This window comes from Porites lutea, chromosome 13 (genome assembly GCF_958299795.1).
Source record: "Porites lutea chromosome 13, jaPorLute2.1, whole genome shotgun sequence".
NCBI lineage: Eukaryota > Metazoa > Cnidaria > Anthozoa > Scleractinia > Poritidae > Porites > Porites lutea.
The window spans coordinates 21,772,013-21,798,298 of NC_133213.1; the positions used below are offsets into that span (position 1 = coordinate 21,772,013).

Genomic DNA, 26,286 nt, shown 5'->3' on the forward strand with positions numbered 1-26,286 from the left:
TTAAGGTTTGCAGTTCCTGCCTTTTTAAGTAAATTATTGTACTCAGAGTTAAAATCCTTGAAAATAAATCGAAGAATACGTTTGTTTATAAGGTCCAACTTATCAAAATCTTGTTTACTAGAGAAATGCCAGACCATAGAACAATAATAAAAGTGAGGAAGTATAAATGCCTTATAAAGACGGAGCATGGTTTCAGTAGACATCAGTTTGCCAAACCTTAAAGGTCTCTTGTCTTTTAACTGGGTACCAAAATGAACGATTTTTGTCATGGTCAGGGTGTGGAGGCTTCGGCTGCAAAGCTCAACCAAGTTTTCCTTAAGTGCCCCCGCACCCCCTCCCCCTAAACATACACACACTACGGGGAGCGAGGTGGAGAGTCCGGCCGGGAAGGGATAACGGAACAGTTTTTAGATTGAAACGGGCTGTAACTGGTTAGTGGCTACTCCAGCCAGGGTCCTTTTGAGAACACGGGTATTTTTGAAAATAAAACCAATTAACTGCACTGCAGCTCGAAGCACACGTACCAACTCCGTAGTATGGCTGCCACTGCCCGGGTGATATGGCTGTGCGCATGCCCAAGATAATGGCCATATGATGCGTGGAGTTTGTACGTGTGCTTCAGTGCAATTAATTGGTAATGAAAACTGAAAGCCTTATATTTTTAGTAACTATTGACGATCCCGCATAACGAAATTCCGTCACCGTTCTCCCGAATACATTTTTGCTTTTCCCGGGCCAAGATTTTGGTTCATCCCGCTTGCGAGTGGGCGTTCAAATCCCGTATCCCGTCAACAAAGTTTGCGTATCCCCGATTTCCGCCGCTACTTTTCGAGTCAAATCCCGGATCCCGAGATCAGAGTACCCTTCGAACGAACGAAAAAAAGTAAGGAAAAACTCTAACAAAGAAACAATCAGTCAAAAGCCACTTATACAAATTTTTATTTATTTATTTTTATTGTTTTTCGTGATCGCTTTTGGACAGGCCACAAGTTTGTCACGCAAACCTGCTGACTAAAAACGTGACCTCTCTTAATTAATACTGTGCTAGAATGTCATATCATGTTACTGCCGGTAATTCAAAGACACATTGGTCCTTGAATGCGTTTTTCCGTTTTCACCGACACTGATTGAGTTTGCAGTGGGATGTTGCGGACAAAACATTTCGCTATTTTCTGCCGAATTCTGATCTTTTTTACCTTCCTGGTGTTCGGACAGACAAATGCAGAGGGAAGAAAAACATTCAACGGGTGAGTCTGATCAGTACTAGTTTTGATCTAGGAAGAGCGACGTAAAACTGATAATATAAATCTTTTGATTTGCGTATTAAATCGTCCTTGCTTGCAATAGCGTGTTCTCGATCGTTCTCGTTATACAATCTCGTCCACTCTTTTGGTAAATATTTATGTTTGTTAACATTAACCGGCTCAGATATCCCCTTTTTAATCTTGAGGGTCGATTTGATAAATTCGTGATAGGCCGACGACCGGGTTAGGTTTGAAAGCAGCTAGGCGAGGGAATACCGAAGCTTGATCATTATAGTCAATTCCGCGACGTATTTTGCGTACTGTCGACGTAAAATTAACCCTCAACTCACTTTCTTCATCATCTTTATTTTCCTTGTCATCTGCGTACGTGCGTCTATCGCTTGACGAGAGGTCAGTACGACGAATTCAAAACTGATGCCGGCGTACTTAATCTTCCTGTCTGTATAGGCGTTTCCGATCAAACGCTACCTCTTCCGTTCGTGGTTCAGAGTTTGTTGAAGGTATCCTGAGTGTCAGGCGTTTCTCTGTGGAAAAGTGGAAGAGAGAAGCGAAATGAAAGTCCTCTCATTAAAATCTACGCTCCCAAAACCCCCAGGGGAAGATCTTATACCCCTGGATACCTAGGCTATAATTGTAGTTGGAGGAGAAAGAAACCCCGGGGGTATAGCAACCCATACTGCAGCGCGTACACTGACACATGATCATTTGCATATTCCGGATTCCACAACCAAAAACTTCGCGGATTCCTTAATCGCGATTTCCCTTACAGCGAGCGTTGTTTTTGTCCTGGGATCCGTAAAAAGGGACGCATGAGAAAACCTTTCTGCTGTGTTATCGCCGGTTAGCGCCAATGTTACTTGAAATATTGATCAGATTTTCTTGCCCATGAGTGTTTCCTGCTTGTCAGGTCATTCAACATTTTTACCAGTCTTCCAAAGTGATAATCAGTGTTAATAGCCGAATCGGGTAAACTTTGAGGAGAAATAAGTGTCCAAATAAGGTGATGGTCATTTTCTACCATATTCAGTGTGGAAAGAAATAAATCAGTCATATGCGAAAATACTGTCGAAATGGTTACCTTTAAATGGTAATCTGCATGTCTTTAGGGTTGATTCCGTGTGTCAAAATCTTTTGATTTTAGAGAGGAAGCATCTTGAATTCGAAATATTAATAAATGAGTTTCACAAAAAAGTTTAGTTGAAAACACATGGCCATCAAGAAAAAGAATTTTGACTCATGACACTTACAGCAAGATTTAGTTTTTCAAGTGCGCAAATTTTTTATGTTAACTTTGAAACAGTTTCCTTGCTTTTGCGATTTTCTGTCGTCTGTCCGTGGTCGAGAGGAAAAGAGAATACTAACGAAAGTAAGTTAGTAAAGAATTCTTGATCTGCTTGTGGAGAGAGAAGGCAGTTGTTTTTTTTTTTTAATTTTTATACATTGTTACCCGGTTTCCCTTTGCTTGTGCGGTCATTGCGTTTTCGCGTGCTCTTTTTTAGATCAGTTCACTTGTCCACAACTTCCCCTTCCCTTTCGAAGGCTTGCCACGCAGGTTAGTTTCGAAGCGGAAGTCAAAGAGAATTAATTATTTCTAAGAAGCAGGGCCGGGGAACAGAGAAGTGTAGAAAATATTAAGTTAGGAAGTTCATCAATTTTTACAAAGGCAAAACCGGCAGGATTTCGTATAATTTCCGATTTTGAAATGGTTGCGAGCAAAAAGACTCGTCAATCCGGCAAGATTTAGTTGGCTGTGAACTTCTATTTAAAGTGAGAACTTTAAATGGAAGAGTTGAGGATGTAGTTATTGGCTTTCTCTCTCTTAACGCTTGTCGTCCCATTTTTCTACGTTATCTGATTGAGCATAAGATTGACCTAAGAAGTCAGAACTTTTTATCGTTGTCAGATACATTAGCATTTATATTGTATGGTTATTTCTGTTATAGGCTGTGTTTTGAACTTGCTTTTCTATTTTGTTAAAAAAAAAAAACCCTGTCTGCAACGTCCTTATTAGCCTGCGAGCAAGCTCTCCTGTTTGGGCAAGCGAAGCGAGCCTCGCGAGAACGCGCGAGCGAGGGGCCTTCGCCGCTCGCTCGCGCGTTCTCGCGAGACCTGTTTCACTTGCCCAAACAGGAGAGCTTGCTCGCAGGCTACGCCCTTATGTAAAACGCACAAAAAATGTCTGCGTGCAATCTTCCTTTCCTTCGCGGCTCGCTTGCGTGTGTAATCTTCTTCCAGTCTCTCGATAAGCCCTTCGCGCGTTACTTTCCGGTGCATCGCGCGAGAGATTTCTCTTTGGCTGTTTCAGTCTCATGGAATACTTTCTAGACACAACTTAAGGCTGAGAAAATAATTATTAAATATAAAATGCGTTCCGGCTTTCCTTCATTATCTTTTACAGTGACAAAGTTTTACAAGTTATTCCTGGGACGAAAGAAGCACTGAAGTACCTTAATAACCTGTTTGATAAAAATGATTTTGAGGTACGGTACAAATTGTTTGTTTGAGGAATGTTAGGCTTTGTGTTCCATTACCCGACTAACCCCAGTCTTTAGCAAAATAAAGCAGTTCCTTTGTTGGGTCAAAAACACACCATTCTTTCTTCTGTGAACACTACTACGTCTTTCTCTCGATTAGAAGAGAAGAAGACTGATAAAAGTTACTTTCTAGTACCGTATTTATTCGAATAAGCGCCCAACCTTGAATTAGCGCCCACCTCGAATAAGCGCCCATCCTAAAGGCAGAAAAAGTTAATAAGCGCCCAGCCTCGAATAAGCGCCCACCCCACCCCACCTCCCTCCCACTCCCACTTAAACTCAAATAAGCGACCAACCCCACCCCACCCCCCAAAATTGAATAAGTACTAATAAGAGACCTCCCCGAAGACGGAGATTTCTTCAAAGTATTTTACAGGAACCTTGCTTTTTTACATCTTCGAGTTTTGTCATTACCATTTACTGTTTTGTTGCAAAATAAACATACTACACTTGCTTAAAATGCTGAAAATTTAATAAGCGCCCACGCTTAAGGTCCAAAAATTTAATAAGCGCCCAGGGCGGTTAATCGAATAAATACGATATTTATGTTTATCAAAACGTGCTTTGACCCCAATTAGAACACGCGCTCTTAGTGTTGAATCGACCTGCTTTGGTAACTTAAAATCGGCCCCTTTTTATCACGGAGTAAAGATCTCTTTCCGTTCTTTCTATGTTGGCTCAGAGTATTTAGTTAAATTTCATGCATTCTAGCTTAATTCTCCTCGTGCAACGCAATGCAATGCATTAGGCCCCCTAACCGAGTTCTTCCTGCTTGATATACTTCACATACAAATCCTGCTGTTCGTTTATAGGCTTCATTGCTCGAACTTCAATCCATCCATAACGTAATTTGGCGCTTGCTAATCTACAGTCCTATTTTGTAGCTTGATTTTTGGACCTACCCAAGTAAGATTGGTGAGCCAGTGGACATCCACGTGACTCATCGGTGGGCGCGGGAATTTAAGCACGTTCTCGCAAGGAGAGAGATTTCTTTCCGCGTAAAAATAAGAAACTTACAACGTTTAATCAATGGAGAACGAATGAGAGCGCGCTCCGGAGTGCCATTCAACGGAGCTTTCCGTTCGTATTCTCAGGTGAGTCTGAACAACGTTGTATGCGGTATTTTGTGGAAAAGTATGATAAAAAGGTATTAGAGAGTTTTAGATCCTAGTTTACCGCGAACCTCTAAGCACGGTTTGCGGTTACCCGTTTGCGGTTAGACGTTCAAACATAATTCGATTTAGATTGGCGGTGGATTAAATTACGGCCGACATTTTGAATTAGCAGCCATGAATGGCACTTGTTTTCAAGATCCAATAGGATTTATAAAATTTAGCATTTCGCCCGAATTTGTGTTTTGTGTCATTACGTGGGATGAAACAAGAATTATACGCTAAAAGCTTTCAGGTAAATGACATACGTGAAAACCTACCTCCCCACGTTGAAAATGCACGTCGTAAACCTCAAACGTGACGCGAAAGACTTGTCACGTGACCTCCAGCGGTTAGAGGTTCGCGGTAAACTCGGATCTAAAACTCTCTATTGTTATCGGAGTACCATCTTATTCCTTTACAAGAAAACGTATCACAATAAACGAGGTAGTGTTAAGTGATTTACGCGTAAAAAAACAACCGCGGACATCTCGAGACGCCACCACTAGTTTCCCCGCGAAATGACTTCTGTGGAACGACTGCAGAAATTCCATATGATACTGATTACGTGTCACTACCCAGATCTGGTTAGTGCATTTCACTGGTCGCGCCGCGAGCCAGGTAAACCTGCTTCAACCAATTAAAAACACTACCCAGATCTGGCCGGTAGTGACATGTCTTCAGCATGGAATTTCTTCGCTCGTTCTTCAGAACTCATTTCGTGGGGAAACCAGTAGTGGTGTCGCGAAATGTCGGCGTTTTTTTTCTCAGGCTATTGATGTATACCTTAATTAAAAGAAAAGAAAAAGTGCAATCCTTTACGTTGGTTCATCACTAGATTGTCCACGAAATGAGGCGACTACAGCGACTCAACGAAACGCTTGTAGAAGTGTTCAGTATTGGAAAAACCTACGAGAATCGAACCATACACGGAATTAAGGTACCATAAATTGCTGTTATTTTAAGTATATTTATTCATTTTCCTCGTTAAAAAACTATTGCTGCTATTTTAAAGGTCGATTTACATCCAAGGTACATTGGACAACTTATATAGACCAGTTTCCTGCTGCGAAAACTCTGGCCACCATTTCAGAGCACTAAACAATCATATTATGGCGTTGAAAGAAGCATTCTTTTTGAGCTTTTCAAATCAAAATCAAACGCTTGCAAGGTCTGTCATGTGAAGACCAGACGTTTTTTCTTTACGGTATAACTTTATTTGCTCTATAGGTAAAAGAAATCTTACAGTTCCAAGTCTCGACACAAACGCGACATCAAACGAGAATGCAAAAGCGCGCGGAAAAGACTGAAAGTAAAATTTGGTGTTGAGTTTGCCACGCTGCCTTTGGTGAATTCTTTTTCCAGCGATCTGCCGTGCCATCATCTTTGTCGTCCTGGCACCAGTTGTTCAATAGACAGATAACGTTATCCACCAGGCCCCAGTTGTTGATAAGGTGGATATCACTATCCATCGGATAGATCTCTATCCACTGAATAGCGCAATTAGTTCTCCTAATACTTATCCACCGGATAGTGATTTATCCGGTGAATGGCGCTTTCAATTTTTTGAGCAACTGGGGCCTGATAAGCTCTACCCAGTGGAAAGTGCAATTAGTTTCCCTAATACTTATCCACGGTGGATAGTGATTAATCCGGTGGATAGCGCTTTCCATCGTTTGAGCAACCGGGTCCTGTAGTTTTTGCTAATTTTGCCTAATAAGGAGTGTGGCTGCCCCTCCCTAACTCATCGGCCCTTGTCCTAGATTCATCATTGGTGGTCAGTAATCTTTTTAAACATTGATTCTTTTTTGTCTCAGATCTCTTCAAACAGGTCTCTCACAAACAAGTCAGTAATGTTTATCAACTGTGGTCTCCACGCGCGAGAATGGATTGCAATTTCAACTTGTGTGTATGTCGCCAGAGAGGTACAATAATTTAGCACACACGTTCATTTTTTCAGACTATTTATTCAAGAAAAAATACCACGCAACTCTTAATTGGAAAGTTTAACAGACCATGACGAACTTGGAGGGAAATATCCTTAATAACGTAATGATTAGAGTAGGAGCAGACTCTTTTTTTTTTTTTTCTTAGTCCATCGAGCGAAAGGCGTGAGACACAAAATGTGGAAGACGCGAGACGGCTCGACGCTCTAGTCCGCTTACATTCCACAGTGCGGGGGAGGGGGTGGGGCAGCGGTCATCTCGACCTTTAGATAAGGGAGGGCGGTCCTCCCCCAAATTTTTTCAACCCCCCTCGGGCCCCTCCCCTGATCCGCCACTGTTCCACTTACTACATGTGAAGAAAGAGAGATTGCCTGCAGTCTACGTAATGATTTGCTAGCGGGGGCTCTGATGTGGATCGATCCTTATAAGGAAGCTGCAGCAGAACGCGTGCAACACGTCATATGTTCATCCAAACGCAAGGGGTGCCTGACAGGTCACGTGTGAAAAAACCACTAGCAGATTTGCTCGAAGTTAAGCGTGCCTTAATTAGATTTACCCAGACCGATATCTTACTGATCTACTCCTCAACCATCCAAAGGCGTTGTCCGACGTATCGTTTTCCGTACCCAAAATGTACCAGTTTTTCTTTCTTACTACGTTTCTACAGTTCTAGTTTTGTTTCAGTTTCAGTTTCAGTTTCAGATTATTGTTTTCCATAAGAATGTACAAAAAAAAAATCAAGAAAAATTAATCTAAATATTTAAAAACCTGATGGCCAAGAAGCCCAAGGGAATTAAAGCCACCGGGCGTATAAGGAATGGGCTCCCTCAGATAAATTACTACAACAAGATAATTAGAATAATATTAATTATATAGAATTATACATGCAAAAATCAATGTTAGCGGTATAGTAAATCTTAATCTTGTTAATGCGAACTCAGTTCCTATACTTTCCTTTTTCTTTTCCTTTCCATTCTTCCATTTCTTTTCTTTTCTTTGTTTTTGGCCAGCTCGTACTCAAGTACAGAACTGACGAATCAATAAGAGATTTAGTGGACAAGCTAGAGTGGATAGTAATTCCTGTTGTAAATGTGGATGGATATGTTTACACTCATTCTACGGTAAGACGTTGCAGATTGGTATAAAAACGATAAGAAAAAAGATCCTAGGGGATTTGGACCATTGGAATGCTACGCTCATCTTAACTTTCAAATTCCACCAGAATTCTGGATTTTACCACTTAATGAAAGCTAAGCCAAGTGATGTCTACAGTATATTCAATGTATTGTTATTTCGGAATACAGGCTATCGAACGCGCCTTTAGTAAATTGCTATGTATCAAAGCTTGACATTTTAGAATACTGTGATTGCTTCAGTTTAATGATGCATTATTCATGAATTGAGGTTTGATTTATTAAAGAACCGGATGTGGAGGAAGAATAGAAGACCGTCTAACTCAACGAAATGCGTTGGCACGGATCTGAACAGAAATTTCAACATCAAGTGGGCAAGTAAGTAATTTGTAGCTGTTATTGTTCGAAATGAAAGATGGCGACGACACAAAGGCAATACTGAGCGTTCGCTCACCTCCTCCCCGTCGCTACTTAAAAATCTGCTTGTAGGAAAGCGAGCGTCTTTAATGATGCCATAACACGCAAGTTGCGTTAAAAACGTTTTCTACTGTACAATGCAACGCTTTTCACTATCGTGCTCTCCGTTACCATCCCATAAGCTCTGGCGCCACTTTCCCAGGATTTCTCTCTTAAGCCAATCACAGAGCGCGCCGAAGCAAAGCCGCGTTAATCTCCCAGACTTATGTGAGATCCACAGTAACAGGATAAATCTTGTACTCATCAGCTGTCGGAGCAGATTATGGCAAACCTTGTAGTGACATTTATCCTGGATTGTGGCCTTTCTCCGAACCGGAAGCTAGAAATCTGGGCAAATACATGTACTCAATAAGAAGACGGATCAAAGGTTATGTGGACTTTCACTGCTACGGACAGCTTTGGATGTCTCCATGGGGTTTCACGACAGTTCTTCCACCAACATTTCATAAAGAGCATGTAAGTTTGAATGGGTGGGACAGCAAGCTAGGAAGCTCTCTGATGTACCGTGCCTCATAGGGACAAAACACGTGCCAGAATCCATGCAAAACACTTCCCAGAATCCAAAAACACGTCTTAGAATCCAAAACTCGTCCCAGAATTCAAAAACACTTCCCAGAATCCAAAAGTGGTTTGGATTCTGGAAAGTGTTTTTGAATTCTGGGACGTGTTTTGATCCCTACAAGCCACCGTACTGATGAGCTCTGGAAGTGGGGGAGTTTTCTCCCGTCAGTCTCTCCCCCGTTAGGGACAGGCGGAGGGGGATGTACATATAAGGAAGAATACCCCTGCTCAAGTGTTCTTCCTACTTTCACTCATTTGATCAGCTGTGTACGACAGAGTATCCACCGATATTTTCCGAACATATTAGCCGGAGAATTTGTATCTATTGTGAAGGTCGAGGCTATGAATCTCCCCTTGTACCGACAGTTTAGAAAGTCCCTTAGGTTACAAGACGTGAGTGTTCTTTCAACAAAGATGAAAATAAAAATGCTTTTGATCATCGTTCAGCTCATTTCAGTATTAATGATATTCCATTTCTTGAATTTTAACAGTTACCCGCTATGAGAAAAATTGTTCAGAAGATCTACCACACCCATGGCACCATTTTTCGATATGGACCCGCGGCCATCGCTATATGTAAGTGGTTACATTCTTATATTCAGTAAATTGGAAATTGGAAATGTCTTATTATCCACTCCCTTCGGGGCTTTTCAGGGATAATTTACACTGGTTGTGGGACTTTGCCAGACTGCAGTGCAGTTTACACGTAATGAAGGAATGAGTAATGATGCCCCCATACATGAGTGTGAAAGTTGGATAGACCACTACACCGGGCACTACGTGCCGTACTCTTTACGAAGAGTGTGTGGGTTCTTTAACGTCCCACAGATTTGTTACATGTGCAACGAAATTTTAGCAGCCCCCTACCCCTTTGTGAGGGGTGAAGAAAACTGGATTACCCGTAACAAAAACTCTCTCTCGAAGCAGAGGAGAGAACTTACGACAAATTCAAGTCTGCACTAAAACAAAACCTCTCTCTCTCGAAGCAGAGAAGTCAACTGACGACAAACTCTAGTCTACACTAAGACATAACTGGGTCCACACTGGTGGTATGAGTGGTAGATGGAGGGGCAAAGGAGGGGCTGGGAGGGTAGTGGGTTCACCATAGTGCGCTCACCTTAATCATGTTTATGTTTGATTACAGATAAGACTTCTGGAGACGCTACAGACTGGGTTCACGGAGTGTTAGGAGTAACACATTCTTACGGAGTTGAGCTTCAACCGTCTTTCTTCGCGGAGAACGGATTCATTCTTCCCCCTTCGTACATTGAACCCGTTGGCAAGGAAACATTATCCGGGTTAAAGATTCTCTGTTCCTTTATAAGTTGAGAAACCAGTCTAACTCTCAGCCGTATCTTCAAAAACATTAATGTAATATTTTTAACCCAGTGTAACACCGCAATTCTTCTTGTATCCAGGCTTCACTCTGCATTACGCTGCCGTGGGAAATCTGGGTATCAAATCACCGCAGTAATTATTTTTAGTTCAAGTTTAGAAGAACCATTTAGCTATATGCCCATGTAATTAAACTAGAGTAGTGAGGCAAAATTGGGCTTCCGGAAGGAATCGATCACGAGTTGAGACAAACCTTAGTAGTGTAATGACTATTTAGCTCTCTCTTTCTCTCTCTCCTGTGATGAGCGAGTGAAAATATGGGTTTCAATTATTCAACAGCTTTCGAGCTCACTGGGGTAAATAGTGCCAGAGAACAAGGAGTAGGAGCCCGGGGAAATAGCGGGTGGGAGGGCTACGGGAAGTGGGAGAGGAAAGGGCGGGAGTTGGGAGTTCTAAAAGGCAGGTAAGCGGGGAAAATATGGGAAAATTACACAATAAAGTTAAATATTTAGCAATCGAAAAAGGCTTAAAGGGAAGGAAGTCAAGACAAGGAGCGGGAGCTGGGAACGTAAGGTAAGGGAGGCGAAAGGTTTGAAATCCCTGAGCACACCCCTCCCCCTCTCTCTTTCTTCTCCCCCGCCCCCCCCCCCCCCCCCCCCCCACCTTTTCCTAAGATAGTGCATTTGAGTTGGTTATTGCCCAAGCCATTATCAAAAGTCTAGTCTCCCTCTCGCCTCCTCTGCAAATAGCTCTAAAGATTTTATACGAGAGGCCTATTACATTCACATTGTTTGGGACCGTCGCCTTTGTGTTAAGCTGTGTATTATAAATACCCCATTGTTTAAAATTTTATCGAAACCTTAATTTGGTGTATCTAGTGGTTTCTCAACAAATCGCTGAACTTGGTAAAGTGCTTTCTTTAAATCATGTTATTTTCAAAAGGAATTGTTTTTAGAAAAAAATAAAAGTATGTCTAATTTGGGAGTTTACTGTTCCAGTTCAGACGTTGCAGCCTTAGTTCAAGAATCCAGAAACCTTACACGAAAGTCAACCAGGAGGGGCTCAAACTGTATAACTTTCTCCCGCGGCCGGGTGGGGTGTTCCCGGATAGGATGTCCCTGGCTAGATAGATCCGACATCGAAGTCTCATGCATATACATGTATACCGTATTTACTCGAATGAACGCCAAGCCCGCCCTCCAAAATTATCCCCCACCCCCCCCCCTCCCTTATCTGAAGGTCTGGATTCGCCATTGTTCAGGGGCTTGTGACTTGACCTAGACGGTTGTAGAAGTAATTATTTAGCCAAACTGACTGAAAGGCTGGTAATACAGCAAAGGACTGATTTATTTGAGGACAATTTTTCGGCTAAAAAAAATAAGCCTTCCTCAGGGCCAAAGCTACATTATGGAAAGAATATACTATAACGGCTCCTTTAACGCCGTAAAACCAAGAAAAGCTTACCTCGTAAATAGAGGCAAAACTCTTTCACCAGTCTTTACTAGTCTAGCCTGTACACAGACGTTGTTTAATCTTTCTTTTCGTTCTGCGCGCTCGACGGACTTTGAAAACAACTTAGAGGGTCTGTGAACAGGCTATCCTAGTCTTGCAAAATTTGCAACTAGTCGAAATAAGAAAGGATGGCCGCGTTTTTTTCCTGTTTTCACAGTGGCCAAGATTAATTGCGATGAAACTAGAACTAATACCATGTGAGATTTACGTCGCACTATTTGCGTTTAGCATTGTCCTTGCATGAATTTTGAAAATGCTCTTTGAACAAAATGATTTCTTGATTATCTTTTTATACCATCTCCCGTGGAATGCTCGATCATTATTTAAACAGTCATCAGTGGTCCATTGTTTGAAAATAGCTTTTAGGCTTCTTTGTTGAATGGCCTATTTCAACAGCACTTAGCACATCAAAGAAATTATCGCCTGGCTTATTCAGTTGATGGGATAGTCTGGATGGAAAATAAAGGTGTTTAAATAATCCCCTTTAACATCGAAAATCAGCAACTACCTATTTTTCAATTTTTATTTCTATACTAGAGAGGAAGAAGCGTACTTAACCGCAAAATATAGAGATTGTCTACATCTCTAAGTTTTTTGAAGATTCAAACTGCAAGGCCGAGAGGGTCCAGCCCAAAAGCACGAAATTGCTCCTCACCCACCCCTCCCTCGAGGGTAGCGAGTATATTTGTTTAGATAGGAGACTTGCAAAGAAAACCTTCAGATCAGAGGCTTTTTACGGAACACTTCCGACCGGTAAACATGAGGGTCATTCGAGAATTTGCTCTGATACTCCTCACAGCTGCCGTTTTTGCTGAACAAGAGACTTTCCAAGGGTAAGTAACTTTTTAAGCTATTTTATAATCACGATACTAGCAGATTGCGAGATTTCTATCAATTGTGAACCTATTTTTACCCCACTTAAGGTTCTTTCGAGTTCACTAGCCGCCTTAGGGCGCCAAAAAAAGTCGTCCTTATTCGTTCATTGCCTCGATTGTTATTGTTGTTGTTGTTTTTACTCAGGGATTTAATTTAAGTAAATGATGATAAACTTAAATCCTTGGTCATGTTTTGCATCTTTAAGATGATAAAATGGTGTGCCCGACATTTTAGCTTAGAGCCTGGACGGAGAACCGAAAATCTAATGCTTGCTACACCAAGTTTTCTCATCTATTTGCGATTATGTTCTGATAATTTCAGCTGCTTTGGAAATGGGACATAAATTATACCTTAAATTTTGGTTGTAAGAGAAAATATTGACAGTTAAATCTTCACCAGCTAAAGAAGGTCTTTACTTTTATTTTAACACTTACTGATGCATTTTCTTAGCGTGAAAAAATTCATTCCACTCTGGAGTCATCAGGTGCATTTGAAATAAATCATTTTAATGCTTTTCCGGTCAGAGAACGTGGACACAGATCGTTCGTAATTCCTGATGAGACCCGAGACATTCTATCGACAAATTAGTTGTCTAAGAAATTTTTACAGTTATAAATATATATATAGATAGATAGATACAAATCATTCTAAAAAAAGTTTAAATTATTGAAAAAAAACAAAAAAAAAAAAACAATAGCCGACCAAAAAAATTGACAGAGGTTGTTTTCGATTTCGATCTGCTGTATAGTGTACCGCCGGTTTTTGTCTGCATACCATTCTAAGCAAGGGCCGAAAGTGATCACAAATCAAGAATACTTTTGTTTAAAGAGTTAAAATCTTAAATCTGCAGAATTTCTTGTCAGGCACAGAGAGGAAAATCTGTTACAGTTAAAAAAGATTAGAAGACAAAATACCTTTTTTTCGCTGTTCCCATGCACCTGAAAAAGCTAAATCAACATTCATGAGGGTAAACAGTTATATCGCATTCTTATTAGTATGCATAGTGACTGGGATTCAACAATTTAAAACTAAAACTTTTAGGATGCGATCAGTGGAAAAAGAAAATATTTCAAAAGAGAGGAAAAAAATTGTGCTTAACCAAAACTAAGCCTAACTAATCAGGCGTTCACATTCAAAGTTCGCGTTTTAGCATGCATACCTATTTTTGGTAGGCCTAATTTTTTTTGTTTTGTTCGTTGTTTCATTTTATTCTGTTCGACTTTTGTGATATTTTTACGTTTCTCCCTAGCTTTTTTTGCCTTTTTCGAGCCCCCTTTACACCCTCCCCCCTCCCCTTAACACTTGAGTGAAGTTTGGACAGCGGTAGACTCACAAGTTTATATGCGTTTAAAAACGGGCCCGAACGAACATACCCTTTTTTTCTGATATTGTTGCTTTCATTTAACAGGCATAAACTGTACACTGCATACCCTAAGAGCCAAGCACATGTGAATTTTTTAGATAACCTCCTCAAGGAAGGAGTTGATGGCGTAAGTGTACATTAAATAATATTATGCATACGGTACATTTGAAACCAAGGTGGCCACCCGTAAGGGTTAGCGCTCTATCAAGGCTGACCTCAAAACCATATCCAAGTTCAAAAAGAGAAACGCATATCCATCATCCTGTTTTCACGTCGACCCTCAACAAAATGAGACATGAGGTATTTATTAATACAACTTTTTCCTTTTCTTAATACAAAAAAGCTGATTTTCTAAAATTCAGATGAGGATAACTCCGGCCGGCATTAAGTTGATCGGTATAAGTGCTGAACGAGTTCGTTGCGTTTAATTGTTTCAAATCTTTCTTTCTTAGGTTGATTTTTGGACCTACCCAGTCCCTTCACTCAACCCGGTGGAAATCCACGTGGAACCGGCGTCCGTGCAGAAAATTGAAAATCGTTTAAGTGGCGCTGGTATACATTACAAGATGAAAGCAGGTGACATGAAAGTACTTCTTGATGCCGAAAAAGCGTCATCAAGGGCTGGAGGCTTCGATTCCAAATATCATCGCCTTGGAGAGGTATAAAAACGTTCAGTTTAACATGAGGTCCCATTTCTTTGGCGTGTGTATTACAGATGACCTTACTAAAAAGTTTTATCGAAGAACAAAGTGACTGAAGTTATTGTCGCATATTCACCTTCAATGCTGTAACTGAACAGGCAAAAAAACGTGGGTAAAACGCTTGGAGAGAATGCAAACTGGGATTAAAATATTTCTCTCGTTTAATCAGAAACAAGTAATTTTGCAGAGTGCACTTCGAGAAAAATTGATGTATGTGTATTTTGTACATAGTCTCTTTTTTGTTAATACAGATTCACTCGGAAATACGGAGCCTGGCCTCACAGCATTCCGATGTTGCGTCAATCTTTACTTTAGGAAGGTCGTATGAGGGTCGTGAACAACTGGCAATCAAGGTTTGTGAAATATGAATTTAAAAAGCCAAGAAGGAAAGGTTGTGTGCATCGTTACCAGGGTTCTCTCCCTGATTGAGGGATTTGGAGAGAACCCTAGCAACAAAGTTGAAGGTTGAGGTGTGGAGGTGGGGCGGGAGCAAAGTGCATTTCAAACAACTGCATTCAAAACCCGCTTTTTTGTGTTGTAGTACCTACTTGGGATAGCGTATTCCGCCCTCCTTCGTCTCTCCCCTCCCCCCTTCTCCTTCACAACCTTATTACAACACTATCCGTAACTCAGAAGTATGTTAATCGCACTAGCCTTAATAAAAGTATAGAGTATTTTCATCGACGACAAAAGCGAGTTTGACTTAAAGCCCTTCTTGTTCTCACGCTTGTGTACAGACTCGGTAAAATAGCTGGTTGAGCATGATTCAATAATGATACAGAATGTGAAATTAAAGAGAAATAAACAATATTTTTTTTAATGCAAGTATTAACTGTAATTGTTTCTACGTCAACGAGATATAAGTGAACATCCTACGAACTTCAATTCAAGTGGACACTAAATAGACTACTTACTAACTTCGGAGAATTCAGAATACACGCATGCTTAGTGACACTTATTACCAGTCCTCTGTTTTTTTCTAGATCAAGTCTGGAAGCGTTACCAAGCCACTATTCTTTTTTAATTGCGGAATTCATGCTAGAGAGTGGATAAGCCCCGCTACCTGCATGTACATGATAAGGCAAATACTGGCAACGAGACGCACCAACAGTGATGTGAGGTTCATGTTGGACAAATACGAATGGGTCATTCTGCCTGTTTTCAACGTTGACGGATACGAGTACACTCATACAAATGTAAGCTTCCTACAAATACAGTCCAAACCTCTTAATGAGAAAATCGTATCTATCTAAGAAACCACGGTGTCCTCTTTATAATGTAAATTTTGCCTGACCTTTAAGCGCTTAACCCTATAGGCCATTAGACTGTTCACAGACCCCTATAGTTTCGTGAGATCGTCAAGATCGCGTACCGTTACAGGCGGTCATCTTGGTTTCATATATACCGAGGGGGCAGGCGTCGGGGCTTATAGCTGTGGGGGAAGGGAGGCGAGAAAATAATTTTCATTTTTCTCGTCTCCTCCCAAACCCAGTTAAAGTCGTCAAGAACTCTTTATGTCGCGGCTTTTCCATTTTTTTCTTTGTTAACAGCTTGTCCTTACTATTTTCGAGGCTTTTCACCTGCCTCGTCCCAAATAATCTCGCTAACATTTTCAAAACCGTGCACCATTTTGAACAACAACAACAACAACAACAAAACAAGTTTCCCGTGACGTCATCCATGTGTCTACTCTCCAATCATAGCACGTGCATTATTCACCACATTGTATAAAGATGATTAAATGACAATTTTCCATCGGGTATACGCTTGTAGACCATAGAATTGGCGTAAAAAACGTCGCACTGAGCCTCTCAGTGAGCGTGAAGTGAAGGAACTACTATGAACAAACACGTAGCTTAGGTCTAAGAGAGATACCCTAGAACCACTTAGGTCAGCCCTGCCTACAGTTTCTAAATAGGCATGCATGTCTCCAGTTGTAAATAATTTACTTTGACTCATTTCAGAATCGTATGTGGAGAAAGACAAGAAGACCACACAGTGGACGGTATGGCGCCGATCCTAACAGAAATTTTAACTACCACTTTGCAGGTAAGCACTTGAGAAGGCCAGTTTGATCACCGGTATTGCGCATGCCTTCTGAGATAATACTGTATTCCATCGAGCAAACAATCAAGGCCGAATGATTTTTTTTTTTTAAACTACCTTTAAAAAGGTAGGTTGAAAAAAAAAATAGAATATTTGGTGAGTGAGTGAGTGAGTGAGTGAGTGAGTGGGTGAATGAGTGTGCGAGCGAGTGAGTGGATTAGCCGTGTGCGAGCGAGTGAGTGGATTAATATGTGGGTGGAAAAAGGTGAGGGAGTGAGTGAGCGAGCGAGCGAGTGAATGGATTTCCTGCAGCCGCGGGCCAGATTTGTGGCAGAAACTTACTGGTTTTCAAGACCTGTTTAGTTTAAGGTGAAATGCGCGTGCCCTGTTGAGCGACTGCACGCTGGAAATTGCTGAGACCACAGTTGTTATCGTGCAAACCGGTCCTGTGAGTTATGTCGCACGTGACTAAAACGTTTTTGGTTGTTAAGGAAACGCCAGTTCATGCGTGATAGAAAACGTATCGGGGGCAAGCAGAGGTCTATTCTTTCCTCTCCTTCTTCTCTTGCTGTAAGTGACCTCGCGGGAGGGCTGGGAGAATGAATGAATGGTAAATGAACTTTCGGGATTTCAGGATTGAAAAGGGTTGCTAGAACTTAAGCTAATGGGTAACTGATACATATTCTCGCGTAGGAGTGGGAACTTCGCAGAGCCCTGGCAGTGATATATACACTGGACCCCGTCCATTTTCCGAGACAGTGACCCATAACGTGGCTAAGTACCTATACCACCGCAGGCACGAGCTGAAGGGATACATTGATTTTCATGCATACAGTCAGTTGTGGATGAGTCCTTGGGGCTACACGAATGCATATCCTCCGAAATATGACAAAATGGTGCGTTAGCTTCTCATGACCATAATATGTTACAAAATTAAAACTTAAATCACCTTAAATTATGAAAACGATCAACTGACAATTGACTTGACTTATCCCCCCTCCCCCCCCCCCCCTCCCACACGAACGTTATCAATAGTAAGTAAAATCACAGATCACAGAACCACAGGCGGAACAAACGAAAAGTCTTTGAACCTCGAAAACAATCGAAACTCTAGGTTGGTTCAGTGACTGGAAAAAACAAAACTGGTCCATTTTATATACCCTTACAGAAAATAAAAAAAATTGTCAGAATGTCAAGGAAAAAACGAATACACGTGAGACCACTGTCCTTTGAGTTTTAACTTTTAGAAGTCATTTATATGGTTTATAATTAGTACTGACAATGGGAAATTGCTGTATATTTGTTGTAATGTTGAAAAAACGAGCAGGAGTGTGTTATCAGGTTAAAAAACTCTCGGTTTCGCCTCGAGGTTTTAAACTGAACTGACAATAAACCACTCGGTGAGTTTTTTGAACGGCTTCAAAATCTCTGATACAAATCAACTCATTCTTGCACTAACAGTTAGATTTGAAGCCTATTTTGGTCTAAAAATTGGACTTGAAGTTTAGCCGTGTCTTTATCAAATTCAAAGGTACTCATAAAACATAACTTTTATTTTGTTATTTTATTTGAATGGAAATGAAAACATGGAAAGTCATTACATTATTATCTTGCCATATTCCATTTGATTATACCCTCTTTTTTTATCTTGTTGCTTAGAAAAAGGCTATGCAAGCTGCAGTTAAAGCTTTGACTGCGGTGCATGGCACATCTTATAAATATGGGCCGGCTGCCATTACAATCTGTAAGTATCATTCATAGTTGAGCGACGAAATCGTTATATTCCCCGAGAGAATATAACGTGTGCTGACAGAATTTATAAAATTATGAATCCCCGAAAATAGTTTTCAAACCTCATTTATATTCAGCAGACGTATCGTTCAATGGACTTCACGTATTAAATCACGTTTAAGTATCGTTATACACTGTAAAACTCAACAAACTGAAAAGTCAGGGGAGGGCGATTTTAGTCTCAGTGGAAATACGAGGTTGAATGAATCTATGAAACGAATGGAATGCTGATTAGGATGGAGAATTTTCATAACTGAAGATCATTACCAAAAAAATAATTATAGTAATACGGTCATCCTAATTTGGTACCACAGTTAAACCTCACCACAACGGTCGCCTTAGGGACAGAGAAAGTGGCCGTTGCCGAGAGGGTTCAACAATAGGCAATGTATGGACTGTCCGCCATAAAAAAAAAATGGCCGTTGTGTAGACGTGGCAGCCGTTGCGGAGAGGTGGCCGTTAATAGATGTTCCACTTTACGTGAACTTAAATACACTTTGTTAAGGTGGGGAAAGATGGTAACGGACCACGTAACTAGAGGCGATTTAATGAACGGTTTTTTGCGTTGGCCGAATGAAAACAAAGAAGCTGACCTTGCTCGTTTCGCCCATGAATAGTAAAGGAATCCAAGACAGTACGAATTCTAGATTCCAGGTACTAGATCCTGGAGTCCTGGACAATGGAAATTGGATTCCGGGTTTCAATTGTCTGCGGAATTCCGTATTCCTTGAGCTGAATTGCAGACTCCAATGCCCAGGATTCCGGATTCCACCTCCACTGAAAAATTTCGTGGATTCTGGAAAATCCGGATTACCTTAGATCCTTTAATCTACCGCCTATCACTTCGACAAATTGCTTGGGGGGAGTGAATGACACCTTGACTGTTTTTTTTGAAAATTTTAAAAGAACAACGTTCAATAAGGATGTCTTAGGGACCGATCATTATTTATCGCCGGGGGCGGGGGCGGAGGATTTGGGAATAAACAAGGTGAAATTTAGCCGATCCTCCCTTTGAATGTTACTTCACGTAAGTGATCCCCCCCCCCCCCCCCAATAACATTTGACGACTTTCTTCATTTTCCAAGCAAATTTGAGTGGTCCCCCCCTCTGAATCCTTCCAAAGTTTTCAGTGATCCCCCTCTTCTGCGTTCTCAGTTACGACTGATCCCCCCTTCTGTTCTCCTAAAATCAAGTGATCCCGCCCAAAATCCTCCCCCAGGTGATGAATAATCACCGGTCCTTAATGGTCATATTATTCCTTGTCTCAAGATCCCACCACTGGGGACACGACAGACTGGACATTTGGGGTCCTAGGAGTTGTACATTCCTACTGTGTGGAGCTCCGGCCAAAGAGCTACTCCGGTGGGGGATTTATTCTCCCACCAGACAAAATAATCCCCGTGGGGCAAGAAACGTTTGCTGGCCTAAAAGCTCTCACAAGGAACATGGAATAATGAAGAAAGAAGCAAAACACAAGGATATTTGAAATATTATTGACTGTGAAGTACGGTAAAAGAAACCTTTCTTGATTCCTTGAGAAATAAAAATCGATAAAGAAACTTGTGTTAAAATTGTTATTGTTTACCGAACTTGTACGTCAAAAAACGGAACTGTGATCGTTCTATTCATTAATCCATCCTTACGATATGTAAATTACTGATTTATCATAATGAATCAAAGTTACCAGCTAAAGTATGATGTTTTAGTTTCAATTTAAACTCTTTAATTAAAAAAAAGTCTAAGAATGCTTGCAATAAATAAATGGATTTATGGATCAGAACTTTTTTAAAACCATTTTATATATGAACAAAAACATAAAACGGTACCTTGTTACGTGATACACAACACAGCCGGTTAAAAATGAGTCTGTCTAGTCAAAAGTTAGATGACGCAATTCTAAGTCTTCTAAAAATAAAATTAGAGATAGGGAGCGAAACTTTCTTGTGAAATTTCGTTGTCGTCGTTTCTAATGTTCATAGCAGGAACTAAAAACCGTCACTTTACGTAAAGTTCGCGTCTTCAAAACGTTTGTCGTTTAAACCACAGCTTCAGGATTTGAAGGTATGTTTCGTAAAGTAGTTGTCATGCCCCGAATGGTATTTCTGCGAATTCGTGTTCTGCCAGTTTGAGGCGGTAATTCGGCTTTTATTTTATCTTTGCATGACGTGTGATATCTTTAACTATTTTCTTCAACCATACCTTGCCAAAACGACCGTGAACCACTGACAACGCCGTATGCACCCTTTTCTGTCGATATCAGCACCACTGACGTCAATTGTATTGATATCGGCAATTACACACTTTCCAAATATGGTTTACGTTATGATGATAAACCCGATAATAACAACGAGAACTAATCAGACACTTAGAGCTGGTGATGTTCTCTGGTCGGCTCTGTAAACTCAAAGCACACCACAACGCCGAAAAAAATGCCGCCTTTAGGGCCTTTTTACATGGAGGTGGGGGACCCCAGGTAGGTGAGGTAACATGTGGTGGGTAACCCCACCTATCATGTAAACGTGATCAAATTGAAATGAGAGATTATATGGACAGGCGGGTTACCCCACCTAAGCGGGTTACCTCACCTACCTGGGGTCCCCCACCTCCATGTAAACAGGCCCTTAGCTGTTCATCTTGGCTGGCTGAATTCTGCGGCTACGTCGGAAACATGCAAAACAGAAGACAATCCACGTCGACGTGAACACTAGAGGTTGACACAGTTATAAGGTGTGGGTCGGGTTCACTAATCAGTACAGTAGTTAAGAGAGGATTTCGTAATTTTGCAATGATGTCCAATAATAAAAACACATCTTCTAGATCTGAAAAAGTTTCAATGTGAACAAATTCATCCCCTTCTAGAGTAATCCACCGTAACAATTGTATGAAAAATTGTTGTTGTTGTTGTCGATATTGCTGATTCTGAAATTCAGTTTTGTTTCTAGTGTTTTCTGAAGAGGCGTCCCTCAGATAAGTCAGTTCAAACTCGTCACTTCTTGAATCGTCTTCTATCTTTTGAAGCTGAAAAGCAACAAAAAGATTAAGCGATGTGGTCAGATTTGACAACATCAGTGGTAAGATGTACCCTCCCCCACACCCTTCCTTTTTATATACCTTGCTCTTCCCAAGTGAATGCTGGGGCTGGATATACCATATTCAAGCTGTATATGTAGCTTATAGAGCATATCATTATATTTGAGGATTTCACCTTCTAGACTCAAATTTAGAAGCATCTTGTACTCGGGTGCAATAAATAGGGCCACAGGGACATACTGCTTTCACTTTCAGCGGTCTTTCTATGGGATTTATCCTACATCCACTCTAAGATTAGAAACACCTTTTACTTTGTAATACCCAGTTCACCAGAATGGTGAATGGTTTCACTTCGGGATTTCTTCGGGCACAGCCCTTAACATGAAAACTGTCATGTACGTATATTACGTGATTATAAGAAGCGGTGGAGGAAATTATTGCTCATTCCCTTTAGAATGAAAATTAAAGACTTATAAATTCAATTTGAATGCAACATAACTTTTAACCTTAAAACTACTAAAACGGCACGGGTTTTTTTTTAGCAAGTAGCACACTTAACATAGCAAAAAGCTGCTTGAGAAATATTTCTAGCTTTTGACGTAATAATCACCCGAAGTGAGGGAGTCCAGTTTCCAGAATCCGGGAAATTGTTGCTTGTGGACTCTAGAACCCTGCGCTTTGGAAATCCAGGATTCAGTTCAAGGAACACAGAATCCCACTAACGATTGGAATCCGGAATCCAGATTCCGCAATCCAGTACTGGAGTCCGGAATCCCAAGCGTGGAATCCAGAATCCAAGACTGTCTTGGAATACCTTAAAGCGTTTCTGTTTACGGCTGTGTTTAGGGCTGCCATTAGCAACCGCCTCTCGAAGAATTTCTTTAAGTTGCCTTTTTCCTACTCTCCTGAAGGGTGCAAATTGAGAGGTGCTGAAATGGCACTCCACAAACTGGCCCTCTGCATAAAGGACGGGCCGTCCACAGGTAAGCTCGTTGTAGTGATCACCACCGCCTTCTTGAGAGGTGAAACATGATTTCTAAGATTCAATAAAATCGACCTTGTGAAAATAATATTCTTCCTCTTCTTCTTTTTGTTCTCATTTAGCCTTCTTGAAGTCGCAAATTTCACCAAAAAGGGATTTATTAAAGGTCCCAGTCATTCCACCATTTAGCGTTTAAGGGCTACGTGTCACAACACGTATCATGTACCCCCAGACTGAACGTTGGTCAATTAGGCACAAAAAATAATAATAACAATAAAGAACATTCGAAGAACAGATCTCTCTCCGCCTGTTGCTTATGAAAACTTTTTGTTTTAATCTAAAACAAAAAAAAAGGAAGCTATGCTTCTCTCCTGTATTTACAACGACTGTTGCTGATTGAGGCCCCTTTCAAACGTCGTGCTAATACCGTGCCGAACTCAATTGATCGAATTAAATTCGACTTGAGCACGGCAGTAGCGCGACGTTTGAAACCAAGTCGTGCTACTGCCGTGTAGCACGGCAAGCCTACCGTGCTAAACGGCAGTAGCTCCACTTGGTTTCAAACGTCGTGCTACCGCCGTGCCGAACTCTATTCATGAATTATAAATACATTAGAATATATTTAAAAGTTTGCTAAACCGTTTCTTTGTTTTTGTGTTTTGTTTTTGGCTACAGCCGTTCCATTCGACTGTCATTGTGTGAATTAAATTCGTCGTCTGAAACCAAGTTGTGCTAACGTCGTGCTTCAGTCGAGCTATAGTCGAGCCAGCTTAGCACGGCAGTAGCACGACGTTTGAAACAGGCCTGACCTTGCTCTGCACAACAATAAACAAAATTTGGCAGATAAAAATTTCCTGTGACTGTTTGATTTTCAAAACACCTTTTTGCGCAGATGATTTATAAAACCTACAGATTTCAAAACTTGGAAAAATCTATCTTGGTTTTAATTTCTTTTATTTGCATTTGCAAGATATTTATTGCCGTTTCTTCACGTTGGTTGTAATGTAGGATTATATACACTCATTGACTTGCTACGAAACGTAAGTTATCTTACCTTGAACTAAGTCTTGTGGGCAACTTCACATCACGTTTTGCACGAGAGGTGATATCAAAGAACTTGCAAAGCAACGGCTTACATTGAAAACAATTCATCAGTTGTAAGTTTAAAACGCATCTCCGCCGATATTCACGTAAAACATTTCACAGGATTTCAGGGAGAAAAAAGAATGACTTCTGAATATGTAAAAAATAGTCGGCGTGGTCACGTCTCAACCCCTTAAGCCTAAATATCCAAATACAAATTCTCCACACTGATCTACATACGATTTTCCTTACTACTCGAGAAGGTCTGTTTTAAGGTTAAAGAATTTCCCCTAAAGTGATATTTTCAGATTCTCATATCTTTTATCGAAATTATGTAGTAATATTATTAGGAGAAAAGTAATGTTGATCACTCTTGGGATTTTAGGGCTAAGACAATCAGGTCCGAGCTTGTTATGTGTGCGACATTGCTCAATCGAGGTCAAACGAGCCGATATTAGAATATTGGATTTCCGGCTGACCAAGGCACGAAAACAGGTCTTAGGTGAAAGAGAGAAATTAGCACGAATATATACGTAGGTAGTATTACACTATAGCGAATCAGAGACCTGTTTGAATCGGAACATTTTCATCATTAACATGGCCTATAACTTGTAGTCGTTGTTCCATTTTTCTGGATCTATACTTGTTGTAAACAAGATAGGACTGGGCCGAGATAGCTCGAGAACACGTGACAAATAGGCGGATCATTCAATCATTCAGTGTTTTCCCTTATCTAGTTCGGAACGATTTTCAGTATCTCGGAATGGATCACAAGTTTTAGGAGTCGATCAGTCTTGTACGGAAAATTATCTGTTATCTGAATAAAGAGTAAGGTCATTTCAACAATACTGTATTTGGTTTGTTTGCAAAAGGCTGAAAAATTCATTGGCTATGTAAGCACACGGATCCATCTGAGACTGTAAATTTGTGAAGTTTTATAAATTAATTAATTCATACGGTTATTTGTATGGACTGCCTTTCATGAATCATCATCATCATCATCATCGTCATCGTCATCGTCATCGTCATCGTCATCGTCATCGTCATCGTCATCGTCATCATCATCATCATCATTATCATCATCATCACCATCAACAACATCCTCATCATCATCATCATTATCAGCCACCATCATCATCGTCATCGCGTTTTAGCCTTCGTTCTCGCGGTCTTCTCCATGATTATTCTTTTAAGCGAGATGGTCAACGAACACTTTTCTCTCAACTAATGCATTCAATCATGTTCCGAACAATAGGCTGCTTAGAAAACTCTCAAATTGAATAGAAATTTGAGAATATAATGGCATTTTGAAGTGGCCTGCTGCGTAGCTCCAACATTTGGTATATTAGACACATCCCACTTCCCGATCCGTTGATTCACTCTGATAAGGGCGAGCGCTCAAACTGCCTGCTGCTGAAGCTTACAGATGCAGATGTAGTTTATCAAATTAGTACTGCAGTTACATTTGAAATTACTAGCTACTACTTTATTCATGCTGATAATAATGTAAAATGTACTAACGCTACAACCCCGGACAAAACTGTTGAGACAATTCTAGCTATTTTCTAACTTTTGCGCCCTACTCCTGTCTCCTCTAAACAGAAAAAGTAAGCCCCCTCCTCACCACCTATTCAAAGTTGTCTTGGTCTAAAAACCAAGGTGTATAATTGCCATGCTATCCTAATCAACTTTGGATAAGGGGAGGGGGGAAATCGGGCATTCATTTGGCGGAGGTTTCAGTTTTTGCCAGGATGACAGGAAAAATAGGCATTTTCGCGATTTGTGTCAACAGGTTTTGTCCGGGGTTGTAGCGATAATGTATTTCTGTAGTTGCCACAAAGGTACGAGCTGGAAGTCATGAAAAACACTCAGAGACTTCAAATAACTGAGGAGGAAGTGCTGCATTAGTATTGAGTTGTTAAACTGGTTATACCTTTTTGAGACGTTTTCAGTCCTCAAGGATACAATACTGAACTTACGCAATAGGACGGGAGGGGAACGAAGAGGGCAAACTTTGTGTGACAACCGTGACAATAACTTTCCTTGAAATAACTTTTCGCCAAACTTCACTTCCCTTTAAACAGATCTTCTTGAAAACGACCAGAAAACATTTATGTTAAGTGAAGATCACGACTTAACACGCAAGTAATAGCCCTGTCACGTTTGTCACGCACAAGTGTTTTGCCGTCCAGGGCCCGGTTGTTCAAACGTTGGATAGCGCTATCCACTGGATAAATCACTATCCAGCGGATAAGTATTTGGGAAACCAATTGCACTATCCACTGGATAAAGATTTATCCATCGGATAGCGCTATCCACCTTTTGAACAACTGGGGCCTGTCGCGTAAACTCATTATAGTTATAAGGAGGACTGGTTGCTTAGGGATTGAGTTCTAACATCACTGTTTGTCGCATAGTCTGAGGAGCTGATAGGGGTCTCAGTCTACCGTGTATTGAACGCACTAATATTTCCGCCTGGTGTGACTGTGACATTGACAAA

The 26,286-nt window shown here is 40.8% G+C and overlaps 3 protein-coding genes across 3 annotated transcripts; 2 read left to right on the top strand and 1 right to left on the bottom strand.

The window, feature by feature from the left end:
• Nucleotides 1–1,110: 1,110 nt before the first annotated feature.
• LOC140923328 (carboxypeptidase B-like) lies at nucleotides 1,111–11,388 on the top strand. The gene is made up of 10 exons (XM_073373423.1): nucleotides 1,111–1,247; nucleotides 3,664–3,745; nucleotides 4,684–4,893; nucleotides 5,789–5,890; nucleotides 6,768–6,875; nucleotides 7,907–8,017; nucleotides 8,317–8,407; nucleotides 8,754–8,962; nucleotides 9,559–9,643; nucleotides 10,212–11,388. The coding sequence occupies exons 1-10, from the start codon at nucleotides 1,144–1,146 to the stop codon at nucleotides 10,394–10,396; spliced, it is 1,287 nt and encodes a 428-aa protein (XP_073229524.1). The 5' UTR covers nucleotides 1,111–1,143; the 3' UTR covers nucleotides 10,397–11,388.
• A 3,224-nt stretch (nucleotides 11,389–14,612) lies between these two features.
• On the top strand, nucleotides 14,613–20,242 carry LOC140922424 (carboxypeptidase B-like). Its single transcript, XM_073372411.1, has 7 exons — nucleotides 14,613–14,812; nucleotides 15,106–15,207; nucleotides 15,838–16,050; nucleotides 16,819–16,903; nucleotides 17,594–17,796; nucleotides 18,560–18,644; nucleotides 19,961–20,242. Exons 1-7 carry the CDS (start codon nucleotides 14,720–14,722, stop codon nucleotides 20,143–20,145), a joined length of 966 nt encoding a protein of 321 aa, XP_073228512.1. The 5' UTR covers nucleotides 14,613–14,719; the 3' UTR covers nucleotides 20,146–20,242.
• Nucleotides 20,243–21,313: 1,071 nt separating this feature from the next.
• On the bottom strand, nucleotides 21,314–24,791 carry LOC140922552 (uncharacterized). Its single transcript, XM_073372529.1, has 3 exons — nucleotides 24,744–24,791; nucleotides 22,536–22,757; nucleotides 21,314–21,709 (listed from the first exon to the last, which is right to left on the bottom strand). Exons 1-3 carry the CDS (start codon nucleotides 24,789–24,791, stop codon nucleotides 21,347–21,349), a joined length of 633 nt encoding a protein of 210 aa, XP_073228630.1. The 3' UTR covers nucleotides 21,314–21,346.
• Between the last annotated feature and the right edge of the window lie 1,495 nt (nucleotides 24,792–26,286).

What these genes read in the sequence shown, in the direction of transcription:
- LOC140923328 (XM_073373423.1), top strand. Translation starts at nt 1,144, where the DNA reads ATGTTGCGGACAAAACATTTCGCTATTTTCTGCCGAATTCTGATCTTT. An exon ending in GAACCATACACGGAATTAAG is followed by an intron (nt 5,891 to 6,767) that starts GTACCATAAATT and finishes TTTTTGTCTCAG; the next exon opens with ATCTCTTCAAACAGGTCTCT. An exon ending in GTGTGTATGTCGCCAGAGAG is followed by an intron (nt 6,876 to 7,906) that starts GTACAATAATTT and finishes GTTTTTGGCCAG; the next exon opens with CTCGTACTCAAGTACAGAAC.
- LOC140922424 (XM_073372411.1), top strand. Translation starts at nt 14,720, where the DNA reads ATGAAAGCAGGTGACATGAAAGTACTTCTTGATGCCGAAAAAGCGTCA. An exon ending in ACGAGTACACTCATACAAAT is followed by an intron (nt 16,051 to 16,818) that starts GTAAGCTTCCTA and finishes GACTCATTTCAG; the next exon opens with AATCGTATGTGGAGAAAGAC. An exon ending in CTCCGAAATATGACAAAATG is followed by an intron (nt 17,797 to 18,559) that starts GTGCGTTAGCTT and finishes CTTGTTGCTTAG; the next exon opens with AAAAAGGCTATGCAAGCTGC.
- LOC140922552 (XM_073372529.1), bottom strand. Translation starts at nt 24,791, where the DNA reads ATGATGATGATGATGATGATTCATGAAAGGCAGTCCATACAAATAACC. An exon ending in GGCAGTCCATACAAATAACC is followed by an intron (nt 22,758 to 24,743) that starts GTATGAATTAAT and finishes ATTGAATCTTAG; the next exon opens with AAATCATGTTTCACCTCTCA. An exon ending in GTAAACAGAAACGCTTTAAG is followed by an intron (nt 21,710 to 22,535) that starts GTATTCCAAGAC and finishes GTTGCTTTTCAG; the next exon opens with CTTCAAAAGATAGAAGACGA.